The sequence below is a fragment of the Cyanistes caeruleus genome, chromosome 4, assembly GCF_971803275.1.
Source record: "Cyanistes caeruleus chromosome 4, bCyaCae1.hap1.1, whole genome shotgun sequence".
NCBI lineage: Eukaryota > Metazoa > Chordata > Aves > Passeriformes > Paridae > Cyanistes > Cyanistes caeruleus.
Window position 1 is genome coordinate 21,487,960 of NC_141704.1, and position 17,509 is coordinate 21,505,468.

At 40.4% G+C, this 17,509-nt stretch overlaps 1 protein-coding gene and 2 long non-coding RNA genes across 8 annotated transcripts in view; 1 reads left to right on the forward strand and 2 right to left on the reverse strand.

Moving 5' to 3' along the window:
* Positions 1 to 3,941: 3,941 nt before the first annotated feature.
* On the reverse strand, positions 3,942 to 8,620 carry LOC147653472 (uncharacterized). The gene is made up of 2 exons (XR_015286234.1): positions 8,514 to 8,620; positions 3,942 to 6,004 (listed from the first exon to the last, which is right to left on the reverse strand). It is a non-coding gene; the product is annotated as an uncharacterized LOC147653472 (long non-coding RNA).
* Positions 8,621 to 9,632: 1,012 nt separating this feature from the next.
* Positions 9,633 to 13,222, reverse strand: LOC147653473 (uncharacterized). Its single transcript, XR_015286233.1, has 2 exons — positions 12,834 to 13,222; positions 9,633 to 12,641 (listed from the first exon to the last, which is right to left on the reverse strand). It is a non-coding gene; the product is annotated as an uncharacterized LOC147653473 (long non-coding RNA).
* Positions 13,214 to 17,509, forward strand: part of WASL (WASP like actin nucleation promoting factor) — a 56,660-nt gene continuing 52,364 nt past the window's right edge. For 4 of the 6 annotated variants that reach the window (XM_086886969.1, XM_086886971.1, XM_086886968.1 and 1 more), the window contains exon 1: positions 13,214 to 13,717. In XM_086886969.1, the coding sequence (XP_086743095.1) occupies positions 13,604 to 13,717 (114 nt within the window). In that variant the 5' untranslated portion in view covers positions 13,214 to 13,603. Of the gene's footprint in view, positions 13,718 to 14,251; positions 14,374 to 17,509 lie in introns of those variants that run through there. The other 2 variants (XM_086886972.1, XM_086886973.1) reach the window with 1 other exon arrangement.

Below are 17,509 nucleotides of genomic sequence, written 5' to 3' on the forward strand. Positions count from 1 at the left end.
CTATACCTGAACTGGTCACCAAAGCTGGTTCTGAAGTCTCTAGGGAGTAAGGTGCAATTCATCTCACTCTGTACCACATATCAGAAGTAGATCAGCTGACTCACACTTATTTCTCTTCTTTGGTTATAAAAGGAAAATTATGTGATTAGCATAGGTGCAGATAACTCCTGCAGTGATCTGCACACAGTCAAATGAATCCAACCCCCTATAGAAATAACATTATCAAGATATTTTGAGCCCTGTGCATGATATTTAATTCAGAACTCCAAATGACTTTAAACAGAGAATCTTAAATACATATTTCAAGAACAACCTCTAAAAATAAAAAATAAATTAAAAGCCATTAAAATAGCTTAATATAAGACTACACATGCTGTGTCAGGAGGTTGGCATTATCCATTGTGGAAAACCTACAAGGGGAACTATATATTATAGCACCAGCTACTTTACATTTAGAGGCACTTTCCATTCATTTTTGCCTTTCTAAGTATATGTAGAAAGTGGCATTAACAAAGGTTATTTTGTGAATTAACAATAATTGCTCTTTTTAATCACTGAAATACAGTAACACCACTCCAAAATAAGGTAGGAAAAATATAAAGAGATTTAAATATAGATATAAAGATATACATGTAGATATGTATAAAGTTGTAAAGGCAAATGGTAAGAAAATGCTTCCACAAAAACCTATTTAGCAAGACCTTAATTACCTAGAAAGTAGACAACACAGATAAAAAGTGTGTATCGCAAATCAGCCTTATTATTTAACCAATGAGAAAAGATACCAGAACTGCACAATAAACATTACTTGGGAAGATAAAATGTGTAATCACATGTCCAATGTTTAAGGAAATGACAATTCCTAACCCAACACAAAGCCCTGTAAGAATTAAGGAGTTTGCCTAGGCTCCCTGGCTCCATGTTTGTATGGAAGCAATTGCACAGACCAAAACCATTATGGAAATACTGCCTTAGGCAAGGCAAGAATCTGGTTGACCCTTTGGCCAGTTACTGAATTGAAACTCTTTTGATGTTAGAAGCATTCTGGCTTATCTAAATGCCAGCCACTCCACCCACCTTTTTATCTCCTGCTGTGCTTCTTTGATAGAAAATGTCATCAAGATTAGAAACTGCTCCTGCAGTATCCTGGGCCTGACAGCAAGTGTGATGCCTTTCCCCAAATCTCTGCTCCTGCCATTGGCATCCCATCCTCACAGAATTAAGACAAGGGCATAATTTCAGTGGAAAATCCTCTGAACATTAAACTTTGCCTCATCAATTTGAACAGAATTTTGAGAGTCTGAGAGAACCCAGAACCAGGTTTGTAATTGCAGAAAGCATTGCCACCATCAGTTGGCATACTGATTGCCATGCTAATTGCCATGCTCTCTGCACTCCCTTGATGTATCTCTACTAGAATAACAATACTTTATTACAGTTCCTCTTTTCCAGTATTTTTGTTGGGGCAAAGTGAGAGATCACTAGACACTGGAAAAAAACATATTATTATGAAAGGGAAGCCATCAGAAGATTTATCCAGATTTATTTGCAGCAATATTTATCAATCAAGAAAGATTTTGTTAACATTATGATAAAAATATGGCACAAAGCAGAATAATTTGAAATTTCATCATTTAATAATAATAATATATTTTAAAAATCTTAATACTGATTATCAAGTCTCTGAACCTTCACTGTCTGCCATTAAAGTCAGGAGAGGCATAAGTCTTCTTGATAACAAACTAAAAAGAGATTTCATAGAATGATTTAGAATTTTAAGTCAGCAGTGGCTGAAAAGAAAGAGCTGTGTACTGAGCCATGGCTGTTTTCAGGTCTGGAAATATTCCCACACCTTTTCTTAGTAAAAATATCAACTACCTCACTGCAGGCAAGGCTACACACTGGAGAACCAGTCATATTTGCAGTGCCTTTGAAGTCTCATACACCTGTTGAAATGAACATGCACCCACTAGAGTGGATCTCTTTGATTCACTGTAAATGTTTACCATAGGAAGAGACATTTATAGGCCAACTGCTTACAAAACTCACATCAGGTAGAGTGGGAGGTTTTCCACATGACTTTGGATTCAAATAACCTTGCATGACCAGTAGTGATTTCAAAAATCAATGTGAAGAAGCAGAGCTATTCAAAGCTTTCCAATAAATTGCATCTTGGAAATCCTGCCTGTCCTGAGGCCCCGGGCTATAAAACCTCATCCAGACAGTAAAGCCACATTAAAAGTTCAGTCACAGCCTTTGCTGCTGCAGATGTTCCAGTATAAAATGTATTGGAAAGGCCAAAGACAAGTGATGCTCTACAAGATTGTTGAAAGTAAATGGTTCTTCTCTCATGAGAGTTTTCCTTTACCCAAGTGGACAGGATGCATCCTTGTTGGAACAGAAATGCAGGACAAAACAAATCAGTGATTGTATTTGTACAAATGATACATACATATATACATATAATACATACATACATATACATGCACAAATGCTCCAATCTCTGCAATACATGGCAATTTTAATGAAACCAACTGTAAATAGCTGTGCTGCTCTCTGGATTGTGGGCTGGCATGGGACATGGAGTGATACAGACATGTAAAGTGCCTGTTTTGCTGGAGGGAGAGAGGTTATGGCTGGTGGGAAATCACTGCTAATCTTAGGGAGTATATTATGGCTGATTAATTTTATGGACTACATTGGTTAATGGATTGTTTTGTTTCCAAATACTTTAAATCTCACATTGCTGACTCAAAAGAATGTGTGGTAACACAACTCACTTCTGTAGATTCTTTACTAGGTTTTGTTCATTTGCTTGTTCAAACTTTTGGCATAACTTTAGCTAATCAGTTTTACCAAGAAAAAAACATATGTAGAGCAAAGCACAAACTTTGATGTTTTATTAGTAGCTGTTTTTGAGGGAGAAGAGAAAGTTAGAGCAGCTGATCACTAGAAATAAATAATAACTTGTTTTAACAAACAAGAAGCAACATGTAGATGTTGACAGAAATTATTGCTACAAGACAGAAAATGTTATTAGCAACACTCTTGAACAGTAGCAGGGCCTCACTGCATTTCTTCTGGCACTCCTGTCTTCTGAGAAGCACAGTGCCAAGCTGCATGGGGTTTGTGTTCACATGTAGCTTGCAATCACCTTGCCATGTCCTTCCCCAGGAAGATACCACCAGTGCCAGATCTTAAGTGATCTAGAGGTTGTGATAGCAGAAGGGTGAAAACAAGAAATAACTTGCATAGCACCACGTGTCTGACCTGATATCAGAAGGGATTATATTGGGAGTGGTGTTTTTTAAGCTCATGTAGCTGTGAAGACTTTGAGAACTGCTCTGAGAATTGCCGCCACCAAGAAGCATCCATGTTTAAAAACATCACCATGAGCCCAGTCCAGCAACTAGAGCAGCTTCACAAAACTGTGGCCACACACTGGCATTTATGAGTGCTTGGATTCAATCAAAACAGGGATGTTATGCATTCCCAAAATACCTGCTGGGGTTGATTTCTCTATTGTTCCAGAAAGCTGTTCAGCATCTTCATGTATCCTCTTCTCAGCATTCTTCCTGTGCATCATTACAGCATCACCTATGATCTCTCTAGTCTTCTCCTTCATGTGTATGCTCAGCATGCCAAGTGGGTTGACTGGCATTACATTTGCCAGTTATTGTAAATATGGGAAACAGTAATTTCCCCTATGCCTTATTGTTTTCGTGACAGGAGTGATGTTTGAAATTTTAATAATTTTGCACACATTTAAATTTTTCACTTATGGTTACCCAGTTTATACGGGAAAACTCAAAATTAAGCCAAACTAATATTTATGGGAGACAAAGTTGAAGAAACCACAAAATAAGTTTAGAGGACTTTTTTTTTTTTTTTTCTAAATTTTCTGCATTCAAAATGCAGATCAGAAAGTATTGTGATAGTTATTTTTATTTTACTGAAATACTTGTTTCAAGTGATGTTTGCAAGAGCAATATCCATCCCTAATGTGATATTGAAAGAAACCCAACTATTTTTTATTTATGTGGCTGTTGCTTTATTCCTGTAGGCAAACACCATTTAGATAATTGTTGCTGGCTGATGGGCTCTGAACCATTAGATATCCTGTTCTCCTGATGGGACACTGTATGTGTTCCAGCCAGGCAGATCCCAACCTGATGGCTTCTCATAGCTACATAAACTCTCTAAGCCATTCTCTCAGATACTGCACCTTAGTGCCCCCCCACTCAGTGAAAGAAATTTATCCCTCAGCATTTATTGAAGTGTATTGTTTAAAAGGATTGCATTTAAATTTCTATAAAGGTTGTCAATCCAATGCTTATGACTCACAGTGGAAAATTCCTCCCAGAGAGACTTTATTTAACCAGTGACTTCTAGATTCAGAGAATGAGCAATATACTGCAAAGAGAGGTAATAAACTTCCCTTTCTTTTAAATTAACCAGCAATCAGTTCTGGCTTCAGAAGTTTTATTACTCTTTATTAAATGCAGTGGAGATCGTCTGTTATTGGAAAATGTGAAATAGAATGAAAAAGCTTTTTGACAAGATCCATTACACATATTTTATCATGTATTTTCTATTCAAAGCAATTTCACTGCTGTAGACTAAACAGAGACTTAAATTAATATTTGACAGATTTGTTTAGAAGCTACTGTTCTTCAACAGACCCCCAAATCATTATTAGTCTCAGAAAACTTCAGACAGAAGGATTTTAAATTCTTTCCATAACAGTGATTTGGTTTATTATTACTTTTTAGATGGCAAGATATCTAAAAGACAAAGATGAACAGAAAAACTAAAGGGATTTTCTGAACTGAGTCCTGTCCTTTGGTATTAAAAGCAACACTGTATAGAATCACTTTGTCTTGAGCTCAAGCTTTAAAGCAGGAAAATCTTTTTGTCTCCACTTAATTTGGCTGGAGACACGTTATAGACTGTCCTCAGAATTAGGAATCTGTACATTTCTCTAGAAATGTATCTGTTATTAATTTCTAAACACTTTTCTGGAACTAGCATCATCTTTTATTTAAATGTATGCAAAATTATTAAAAAAAAAAAAAGCATTTCCTCCCTGTTGCTCATAAAAAACTGAAAAATCACAGTACAGCCAGTGTTGATTGTTAAGAAATTACATATAGGAACAGGAGTTATATCAAGTGAACAGAAATTATACCTATTCATTGATCAGGAAGTATACTATACTTATAACTTTTATATCTTTTCCTTCATCTTATGTCATTTTGTTTTGCCATACCTCATCTCCTCTTTCCTATTCTCACAGACATATGCTATCTGTTCTCTGAACCTGTTCCAATCTAAATTCACTTCTAGAAAATGGACCAAGAGAATCACACACATTATTCCTAATAAGGTGCTTTAGGGCCTTGCATAATGACACTAGTGCTTCCCTGGCTTTAGCAGGAATCTCTCACCAGAAGGCCCAGGGACCTGCATGCACCTTTCCAAGGCCACATTGCCAGGGCAACTCCAAACGCTCCTGGATCTCCCCTTCAGTCATTCTAAATTCAGACACTTTAGCACTGCTGTTTTTCTACTCAGTTTCATCTCATTTTTACAACTCATTCTCAATGCCATTGTGCTCTTTCTGTCTAATATTTTGATCCTCATCATATTTGAACACAATAAATAATGGATAAAGACAGCTCATACTGCAAAATTAAGCAGAATGCAGGTTAGGGGTTGTATCACATTTGAAATAAACCATACATGGTTATATCGGCAAATCTACAGTATATTCGAGAACAGTATTAAGAACTGAGTAAGTTATTAGTTATTTTTTTAAAAACCCAACAGTATAAATATGAATTGATTTCTGTCTTCTCTTTTGAAAGTTTAGAGTTTGTGCATTTATTTTAGTCCATCTGCTTTATACCATTCCTTAGACAAACACTGGGTTATTTCAGTGTGAAGGAAGTCTCTGCATGACGCAGGCCTGGGAAATATTCTCTTTTCATCCTTGACCTTGCACCTGGAGAGAGCCAGAGAAAGGAGAAGTATAGATTCAGTGCAGCAGTTGAATACACCTAAACCTGCTCTGGAGATTGGAACTATGATTCAGTCATACTTCCACAGAGATTCTGGGTTACAGAACACCATAAAACTTAGATCATTCATATTCCCACAAACTTATGTAACATGTATAACCACAAGCAACCTAGAAAAGCAAGTTAATTTATTTCCTATTACATACTGGCAATCTAGATGGCATTCACAAGCAGGAGAACATAGCTAAAGGCTGCCTCTTCTGCCACTAAATGTTTCTCATGTTTTCTTGTTCTGATCACTCGAACTAGTAGAAATAAAATCACCCATCAAAAATAATTGTCATAATGTATCTTTATGGGAATAACCTTATATTGCCTATATATGAAATACACCTCAGCCTAACGCAATGTGTAGGCAGAATTAAAATAATATAAAACTCTTATGGAGCCTTATTCCATTTGAATTGAACAAGTTACTTTCTACTACAGTTAAAAATGGCTTAGCTTTTAGGAAGTTTAGTGAAAAATTAACCCCCCCCCACCTTAAGCAAGCACTGCAGGCTATGCTTATGGAAAATTATCCTCACGTTAATCAGCTATACATGCTGACAAACTTGTTCTTTTCTGGTTGCCTAGCTGTCTACCAACCTCCTCTGGCTCCCCGCCACGACCTCTGTGAAAGAGCTGCTACAGCAGTAGCAAGTATGTTCTCAGAAAACCTTATTAGCTGTGCTGTAGCTTTTCTAGTTATAGAACAGCAATTTGTTGTACTTTAGTTATTGGGACAGTATTTTAAATAAAAGTGCTGGGTTTCATCTTTTAAATAGACATGAGAAAAATCAAGGTCAAGAAAGCTAACCGGACAAAACAGGTCAGTGTTACATGTTATACTGTAGCAACAAACACAACAAAACCAAATCTACATTTCAAAATGGTAGGTCTGAAGCTGTCATATATATATAATGTCATAAATATATATATTTAACACATGTAATGATAGACTTGAAGAATGACAATATCAATGAATAAAAAAGTTCCACATCTTCCAAAATTTATTTGTCATGAAGTATAGAAACTGAACTAAATTTCACTACTTCGGGATGTTTTATTAATTTTATTTATTAAATAAGTATTTATTTCATATTTACTAAAGGCTGGTTAGTTTTAGGAGGGGGACTGCTGTGGATGTTCTCCAAGTTTAACAGCTCCTCCCCAGATCAGCCACTGGGCTCTCATATGTACTTAAAAGGCAGCTGGGCACCAAAACAATACAGGGCTTCAAGAAGTGCTATGCTACACATATACCAGCATTTTAGTTATAAAATGTCAGGTAGGTATTTTCTTATTGGACAACTTCTTCAGGAAGAGTGGTGAGCATGAGCCAAGTAGATATCCACATAAAGCACTGACATAATTTGTATGTGCCATCCTAACACACCATGGGAAGAGTCCTTAATTGAAAATAATAATAGGGGAGCCAGGAATGTACCAATTAAAATAACCTGGCTGTCTGTATTAAATTCCAGATATTCCTAAGGTCTTTAAGGAAATTTAACTGTATTTACTTACTAGAACACAATCAAAACCAAAAAAGTACTTTTAGACTTAATTCTCTCAGAAGTGAAACAACTGCACAAACTACAGATTTTCTTATTGATGGATCATATGCACTAAGTAACATAGTAGTTTTGAAAAAAAAATTGATAGTTTTCATCCATCTTCTCAAACCAGTTTGAAGCATGTTCAATTTTGTTTTATTTACATATATTAAAACTCCTACAATATACATTTAAAGCTTTTAGATTTTTAAAGTATAATCCCTTTTCCCCATAATTCACTGTACCAGTTGCTCTAGTTGGCCTGCAGCTTATATAAGTAACCTCCCCAAACACAAAAATCAGGCTGATCAAGATATGCATGTTCTCAATCTTGCTTTATGAGGTGGAGCCATACACCTGCAAGAACACTGATGCATAAAGACTGCTCTCTCTTTTCCCCCTCCTCCCCAAATATTTGCATTGACTGGCAAAACCAACATGTAAGCAAAACAATTCAAGTATCAGAGACAGTATGATGCAACAGAGAAACCCCATGTCTGGACCCAAATCTGCCCTTTGACAGAATCTCAGTCTTTGACCTTTCGAAGAGCAGCAGCAGCAGAGCAGGACTGCCAGGACATGGCCAGCCCTGACACACCACAGGGCTGCAGCAAGGATCTGCTGGTCTGAGCTGCAGCACAAACTCAACAAAGTAGCTCATGCCTATTCCTTAATGTTGTTATGTGCCAGATAAAGAACTAAAGAAAAGAAGAAAATTTAAAAAATAAAAGAAATAAAAACTGTATAAAAGTTACTAAGTCATCCATCAGGATCCAAAAAGCAATTGTTGCTGAGTTGCATTACATATTTTCCAGTTGTTTATTGACCTGTTGGGAGTAAACTATTGACCTGAAGGCAGATTTTAGAGGGCAAGTACATTGTTCTTAGCACTTACAGTAAAAAGAGTGGGTTTTCCATGCACTTGCCTGTGCTTCCCTCCTCTCAGTAAAGATGAGGCTTCCTGGTCAGAACCATGCTGATCAGGGTGGGAGGTCAGTCACGCTGCAAATAAGAACTGACGTTTCAAAGCCAGAGCAAGATTTTTGTTGTTAAGAAAATGTGCTCTAACAACAGATTTGCAGATCACAGTAAGGAAAGAACATGTTTCTTTCTTGCTTTTTTTAACTGGTGAAGTTCTTGAGCTCCATGGTGGCTGACTAATGGCTAAAGGGGAATTTAATTACATTGAATTCAAAAATTGTCAGGAAACTTACAGGAAGGAATAAATATTCCCATTAATACCTGCAAATAAAGCAGGATTAACTTATTTACTCCACTCATGGTTATTGCTGGTTATGGCTGAGAGTAAAATTCAAGAAGTCATACCTTTGCTGAGCTATAGACCAAGCAAAGAGAATAAGAAGAGCGTTTCAACAAACCCTGTGCCAATGAGCTCGAACACAAAGCCAGATGCTACCTGGGCTGGGGAAAGAAAAATGTTTTCCTCTGATTTACAGAGCAGCTATAGAACTGTTGCTGCAGGCAACAATCAGTAAGTAAAAGGAGAGAGAGGACACCTCAAATTCCAGTATGTTTTTGGTCCATCTTCCCCAGAGTCTTGAAAAGGAGAGCAATATAGTCTGATGCTTTAGGCAAAAAAAAAAAACTGCTGAAGAGCTCTTGAAAAGATTTAGATATCCCCATAACTTGAAAGTACAATTCTATATCCAAAGTAAAACCAACCTTATCCTTTGTTGAGTAAACTGGAAGGGCACAAATTGCTTTTGTTCAAGTAAGTTGTCTGATATCAAAAATGAGAGCTAGAAAAGATACAAATTACATATACAATGGGCACTACAGGAAGAGAAAAGCTGGCACCTAAGACAGGATTCGTGCAAGAAATGAAAGAACTTATTGTACCACAGCACTGGTTCTCAGGCTGCAGCCTGCTCACTCTTGCGGCAAGGACACTCCGCTGCACAGACTGCCCACCAAGGGGGAGGCTGCTTCCACTGACACACTTCCACATGGAATCAGCAGAGGCTTTACTGACCAATTAAAATAAAACTCAATCGTTGTCTTTGGCAACATTTGTTGCTAAATCGTGTCATTTTTTTATTGAAACCTACAGCATACCAATTCAGTATAGAGAAAATAAAACACCATAGGTTTGATCCTCTTTCTTCTAGACTATTCCTCACCTCAAACAGATAATGCAAAATTTCTGAGAAAGGAAATACTGTGACTGAGTCAAAAATGAACCCTAACTTAATAGATGATTCAGTCACCTCCAGGGGGTACCTCTCAGGGCTGCGATTCCTCAGCTTTTGAAGTTCAGAACACAGAGTGAAAGTGAATAAGGCTGTTATCAGTCAAATAACTAATACGTTATCTGACATCAATTCAGTAACAGCGCAAATCAATCCTCTTCAACAGGGTCTCTGTTGAGAAAAATATGATTTACTCAAAAAAGGGAATTTGTGTCTTCACAGCTGCAAACCCACTTCCAACCACAAAAACAGTTCCTCATTTTCAGTTACCACAAGCGGTTTTGCATTGAGCAGACTGGTGTTTTCTACAGGCCCAACCAAAAAGGGTACTGAGGGAAAGGCAGCCTGCTTCACTTTTGTTCATTCCCAGTCTGCCCTGTTGACATACCCCTCCTGTGTGGTCACAGTAATCATATGCTCTCACTCCTGATCTCCCCCAGCCATGCTCTTGTGGTCACTACAGTGAGATTTGCACTTGTCCCAGACTGTTCCACTTGTCACTGCAAATAACATGAGATGGAAGAGATGGTAGGAATTTTTTTTTTCCCCATGGAAAGGCATATTCTCTGTTACCCTTGCTTCTTCTTTGGTGTAATCAACTATCTCTTCATTTTATGGAAAACCAGAAAACCAAACCGTGACCTAAAACCAGGACTGTGACAAGATCATTGGGAAATGCAGTGATGATACTAAAAAAATAATGAATCCTTGGATAACTATTTTTTTTTCACTTATATAGTTCAATCATTAATAAAATATTTAAGGTATGATTCATAGCGCTAGAAAAATGAACGTTAGGTAGAAAGTTTTCCTCACATTCTTATTCCATTTTCAATTGTAGAATGTTACTTCTGAAATTGTGTGAATATTTAAACTGTGAAACTCAAAGTATGAACTATTACTGTAGAGGTTCACATTTAAAGACAAAATTCAATTTTCTGTCAAAGGTAACTCTGATAAGGATAATAAAATCTATTTATTAAATAAGTATTTATAATATAGATCTTTAAAATCACGACACTTACTTATATTGATACACATGCAATTTCCAATGTATTTCAGTACCTTAGTGCTATTAGCTGGCATCCTGAAATGGAAAAAATATGGAAGAGCAGCTTCCCAAGAAGCTCATAAACATCAGCAATGGGTAACACAATTTGAACCCTAAGGATTGCAGTGAGAAATTCAGAACACAGCCTCCAATAAACAGCAATTGCCCTAAGTCAGCAAGAGCACTCCTACATCTTCAAAATACAGACAGGTAACTCTACTTGGTGGCTTTCCTTGAGAGAACTTTGCTTCAAATTGGATGTTTTATGCAGAAACAGCAGGTTTTCGCTGAAATTACTGCAAACATATAGAAGGCAAAAATATTTTTCAGTGTATCCCTTGGATGTATTGACAGATATTGGTATTTCCCCTTCCCTTCAGGACTCACTGCTTAGCCATGGTATAAAAACAGAAACAGCTTTTGAATAATTAATGAAACACAGGCACTGAAAATAGACCTCTTTTCTTCCCTTTCCTGCCTCCCTTTATTAAAAAAGCAAACAAAATCCTAACAATAGAGCCTGAAGGTTAAAAGGCCCTTAAGAATATCCACCAGCCAGCTGGACTGAAAAGAGCAGTATGAAGCAAAATGCATCACCTGTAACACCCAGGTAGTATGGCGAGATCTACACAGGAACAAACATCAAATGTTTTTATAAAGAAAAAATAATCAAGGAATACAAGTGATTAGAACATGAGGACAGTACCAGCATATAGCCATTGGACATGTACTATATTTCTTGTTATTTACACAAGGGAGGCACGTAAATTTCCCCAAGATGGCTTCAGGATACAATAACTGTCTGGTCTATAAAATAAAAAAAAAAAACCCAAAAACATACAAACAAACCTCAAAAAATAAAACCCACCAAAAATCGCACAAAATGCCATCTTGTAAAGTGCTTCCAAGTGTTTTATCTTTTTACATATGTTTGCAAGGAGAGAAATGCTGCCAGTATTCTATAGTTTAAGCATTTCCCATTCCACTAAAATACACACATACTTACAAAGAAAGTGTGTACTTTACAGAAAGTGTGTAAAACTGAAGAACCTAGGATTGCTGAGAAGGACTTTGGAAGCACTTGGTTCCTACTGGTTTTCCTTTACAGTAAGACTCAAGTCACTTCTGAGAGATTTGCCGATTGAGGAGTCTTGTATATGCATGCATTTAAAACTATTTTTATGGTGTAAAATCAGGATTTTCTTCCGTATTCTCCCTTCCTTACACTTTTAGACACAGTTACAAGCTCTTAAGTATAGGCAAAATGGCCTGTGAGTAGAGCAGAAGGCGTTGCCATCTTGTCCCCACCTGATATTTTGGAAGATACTAAATCAGTACAGCATCATATAAACACTTGTATTCCCAGGTTTTTCTCCTGTCTTCCCTGGTTCGTTTCCTCTTGTACTTCTTCAGTTCTTTACAATGTACAGTAAATGATAGTGTGGGACCTTCCACCTTCCACCTAGCACCTTCCACACAATTACCAGTGGATGAGACATGCTCTTCACCTAAAACCACAGTAAACTAGCAAGGTGCTTACTTTGTTATCTCTTTTTCACCTTTGCACGTGAGAAACATGAACATTTCTTTTGTGCAGCTGAAAGCTGAGCATAAGCACCAGTGCTTTGGGTCTTTGGTTTTAGAAATGTCTTCAACCTTCATCGCAGCTGGTTGCTGTCACATGGAAAGAAGCAGGCGGAAGAGAAATCTGGCTGACAAAGGCTGTTGATTGTATACGTGATTTCTCCTCAGCAGCTGGCGCCTGGAGAGAGTGAAATACCTACTATTCACCTCAGACTATGGCAGGCAGCGTGGGTGACACCCCCGCCCGGCCTCCCCGCTGGTTGCGCACAGTGACACCCCGGCTGGGCGAACTGCGCGGGCAACAAGCTTCCCTTCTGCCACAGAACGAGAAAAGACTTTTGGGTTACATATTACACCGGCTTCCACTCACAGCTGAAGGGCTTCCAGCACACGCTGGTTCCCGCATCCCCGCGGGCGGCCCGGATACTCGCGTTCATGCGATGTTGGCCGGGCCCCTTCGCGCTCCGGGCGATCCCCCCACGACCCCGGGCTCCCCATGACCTCAGTCCGGAGCACCGGGCGGCACTGCCCCTCACGGCGCCCCGGAGGTTCCCACGGCTGCGGGACAGCGGCGGCGTCCCTACGGCGGCGATCGCTCCTCCTTTTCGTCTTCTTGTCTTCTTCTTCGTGCTCTGATCACCCTCCTCCTCCTCTCGCCCCCGCCCCCCCCCCGTGCCCAGCACAGCCCGGCCCGGCAGGTACCGAGGGGGCGGGCGCGGAAGGCGACGCCCTCTCCTTCCCCCCGCACGGCGCATGGTCGCGGCGGGCGCGCGCTCGCCGGGCTCCCCCTTGGCTGCCGCGCGCCGTGGTCTCGCCCGCCCCCGCTGCCATGTTGGATCGCGCGGCCGCCGGGGCCGGGCCGGAGTTGGAAGTTTAGGGGCGGGAGCGATCGGGATCGGCCCCGGCGCGGAGCGGCTCCGGCGGGGCTGTACCGCTTCCCGACACCCCGTTTCACGGCTGCCCACCTCCCCGGCACCCTCCCCGCCGCCCCTCTTCTCCTCCCTCCTTGCCCGGCCCCGTGAGGGAGGCTCCGCGATGCGGCTGCTGTGAGGCCCCGGCGGCGGCGGAGGAAGGGGAGGAAGGGGCCGCGGGCGCCATCGGTCGCAGGGCGGCGAGGGCAGCGCCGGGCCGGCCCCGGCCATGAGCGGCGCCCCGCAGCAGCAGCCCCCGCGGCGGGTCACCAACGTGGGCTCGCTGCTGCTCACCCCGCAGGAGAACGAGAGCCTCTTCGGCTTCCTCGGCAAGAAATGCGTGGTAAGTCCCGACCGGGGGGCGAGGGGACTGGGGCACCCCCAGCCGCCCCACCAGGGCGCGGCGGGTCGGGGCCCGGGGCGGACGGGGGCGTGTGAGGACAGCCCGGCCGGGCGCTGGGAAGTTGAGGCTGCGGAAGTTTCATCCCGCTCCACTGCCCCGTCCCGGCGTTGGGAGGGGGGCGGCCCTCGCAGGCCTCGCTGCCCGCCCGGCTCGCCCGCAGCGCCGGGCGGGGAGCGATGAACGGCGGCGGCAGCGGCCCCTCGGCCGGCCCGGTCCGGCGGGGCTGCCGGCCCTGAGCGCAGGGCCCGGCCTCGCTCCCTTCGAAGCCGGGCGCGCTGGGTGGCTCCGAAACCGCCTCGGGCACCGGTGTGGGCGCCGTCTTTCTCCGCCTCGCTGTCCACCGGCATATTGGAGCTCCCGGGGGCCGGCGGGGCTCCTCCTGCCCTGCAGCCGACTCGTACGCTTCAGGGGGAACCGGCTGCAAAGAAGCAGCCGCGGGGCCTGGGGGGTAAAAGTTCCATTGCTCGACAAGGCTGGGACGGACCCCAGGTGCACCAGCAGTACAACAAAGCAGTGTTGGACGAAGTTGTAGGAAGGCTCATATCAGTGCTAGGCCTGCATTGGTTTAGTCTGTACTTTCTTAGCCTAAACAGCAGGTTCGTGTACTCAAATACCGCATATTTTCCTATTTCTATATCAGTAAGTTCGATTTCAGAATACTTTCTTGCATGTAACATAAAACTGTACTAAAACTACTTAGCTGTATTAAAGAACTTGTTTGAAAGCTTCAAAAGATAACCACTTCCATTGGAAAAGAAGCTGCTTTTAAAAAAATCGTATTTTTTAAAACAATGACTATTCAGGTGCATTGTGTCCGGTACCTAAAATACTGCTGGGCACTTGCTGTAGAGCTATGGAGGGTTTTCATGAGCTTAAAACTGTGACTTAAAGCAGGATATCCGTGTAGTCATTCTGATTCCACATAACTTTGGACTTTGAAATTGTATTGTTGATCAAACTGACTGTTGCAAGGAAAACATAAGATGCAGCAACTGAACAGGAAGTAGAGAATATTTATGTTGGAATGGGTTAGATAAGATGCTGTCACAGTAACTAAGTTGTGTGTCCGAAGGTATATGGTTTGAAAAGTATAGATTTGTAGAAATGCCTCAGTTACTTTGAGGCAACATTTCAGATCTTCAGCCTCTTTGCTGAGAAAGAGAAAAAAAAAACAATGTCAACTTTAAATATAAAAAATAGTGCATGTATTCATGTCTAAATTGATTTCCAGTTTTTGCTTTTCTATAACTTCATATTTTTCTTGTCAGGCGAATGCACTTTTGATTTCTGTACTAAGCAGTAAAACTCACCTAGTTAAGCTCCCAACTTTTCTGCATAAATAGTATATTGAAAGCAGACTGGAGGTAAATATCTTCACAGTATCTGGGTGTCATGGGATTGATGGCTTGCTTGAAATTACACATTCTTCTGATTTACAGTGAATATTGGATGACTTTCCAGTTGAGGTTCTTATAATTGTTGTCGTTTACCCTTTTCCCCAGCCCTTTATGCTCTCTTAGTTAATCACAGGCTTATTTTAGTACAGTTGAGGTTTTCTGTTCAATCTTGAGGACTTGAGCATTGAAGGTCTAGAGGTATTTAATCAGGCTTTTTTTGGCTTACTGTGTAGCATTAGCCAGAAATTGAGAAACAAGTGAACAGATAAAATATTCTGTCCCTTGGAGGGCATTGTCTTAAGGAGAGAAGTGGAATGAGTACCTGGAGATGGTAACAGCCTCGGCTGTCTAACTTGAAACCTCAGTACCTGTTTGAGCCCAGTAGGACTCTTGGGACTCTTGACCTTCTAGCTTGACTCAACATTAACTCAAAACGGCTGATAAATGCCTTTTTGCTGTAATGCTTATGATACTTGATCTCATAATATCCATATTTGAATTATTCATTAGTGAAGTTTCAGACTGTAAGTGCTGCTTTTTAAGAGAGGAAAATTTTGTGAGTTCTGTAGGGTGCTGAATGCTTGGTCTTGCAATCACCTGAAATATCTGGGCTGCCTTGCTGCTGCAGGTGGTGTTTCTGTCACTCTGGGGCATGGAGAGGCTACTGGATGTGATGTGTATCAGCCACATTGACATAATTTTGGGTTTTGTTTGACTAGACCTCTTGTTTAGATCACTACTGCAATGAACACCAGAGGAAAATTGAGATATTAAACTATGCTCCTAGATACTCTTTGTAGTAATAATTTATAGAGTTCTTAATGGATGCCATCATGCTGCTATCAGGCCTGAAGGGCTTAGTTAAGAAAGTATGTGGTGCTCTGAATCTGATTTGTTTCAGTCTTTCCTTTGTTTCTGACTGGTAACAAGGCAGTTATTTTGAAATAACATTGAGGATTCAACTATCTGAATTTGTTCTATGGAAAAGCAAAGGAATTTATCAAGTAGTATAACTTCAATTGAGTACTCACAGTCTGTGAACTTGGAAATGGACATAGTTCCAATGGCATCTTAAGTAATGAAGCCTGATGGAAAAATTTCCTGTGAGTGGGGGAAATGGTAAGGAGCCATCACTCTGTGTGTTGCTGAGATTGATACCATTTTGCAGACTACTGCCGGTACTTGGAGAAACTTACTACTAACCAAATGTACATACAGAGGGTAATTGACCTTTTTTTTCCTACTCTTTTTTCCCCTTCCACTTGCTGAGCTGTAAAATGTTTATCTGAATCTATAAGCAATTAAAATACCTTTGCCCATGACACATCAGGCTTTCAAAGCCAAGCCACTGGCTAATAGTCAAAGCTGTAGCTATAGTTAATTTGGCTGAAATATGAATCCAACTATAGCACTACTTACAGAACGTATCTGGGGTAAAGCCCTTTAGGACTTCCATTGTTTAGTCATGTAACTAATTTTCATTCGGGCTTGTGACCTTTGTTATCTAGGCCAGGTGTAAAATTTGCTATCTGTAAAAAGCTTTCAATAACTTCTTAATAGTACCATAGAAATAAAATTTATGTACGCTTATACTAAGAGGAGCTATGAGATTAGTTTTGTGCATATTAATGATTTTTTTGTGTGTGTGATTATGCCCAACTTAGATGTTTTTGCGGAAGTTCTGGTTAGTTACAGATCATTACTTTAAATAACAATGAGTTTTGTAAGAAAAAGTAAACGCTAGGTGTCCCTTTTATAATCTGTAATAAAGAAGTAGCTTTTATGATTTGCATGATTATTATTGGTCGGATATGTCAGCAATGAAAAACTAGTTTATTCTGTAGAAATAATTTTGAGAGGCCTTAGGAAACAAAAAAACCCCAAAAAACATGAGAAATATGTATTTGGTAGCATTAGAAGTAGATAAAAATGGAGTACAGATATTTTATGCTGCTTAGAAGTAGGACTCAACACTTGGATAAGTATTAATGAATAAGCAAGGCTAGGAGTATGTTGTTCTTTGTAAGATCTTGCCATGGTTCATATGGTAAACAGGAAGGTTGCAGAATGAGAAGTGACACAGCAGTAAGCTAACTAAGAAGACTGTTTTGGCTGCTTTTAAAAGTGCATGTGACCAGAATAAGTTTGTATATCAGAGCCAAAGAACAAATTGCAGTAATAGTTGAGATTAAACAAAATAGAAAGTTGAATAGCAGTTATAGCTCTTAATTGATAAGAATTAAATGTTTTATCAGGACGGGACTTGTAAGATTACTTGTGCTCATGAAAACAGCATGAACTAAGATTTGAAGGTAGACTACAGGTCTAAGTAATG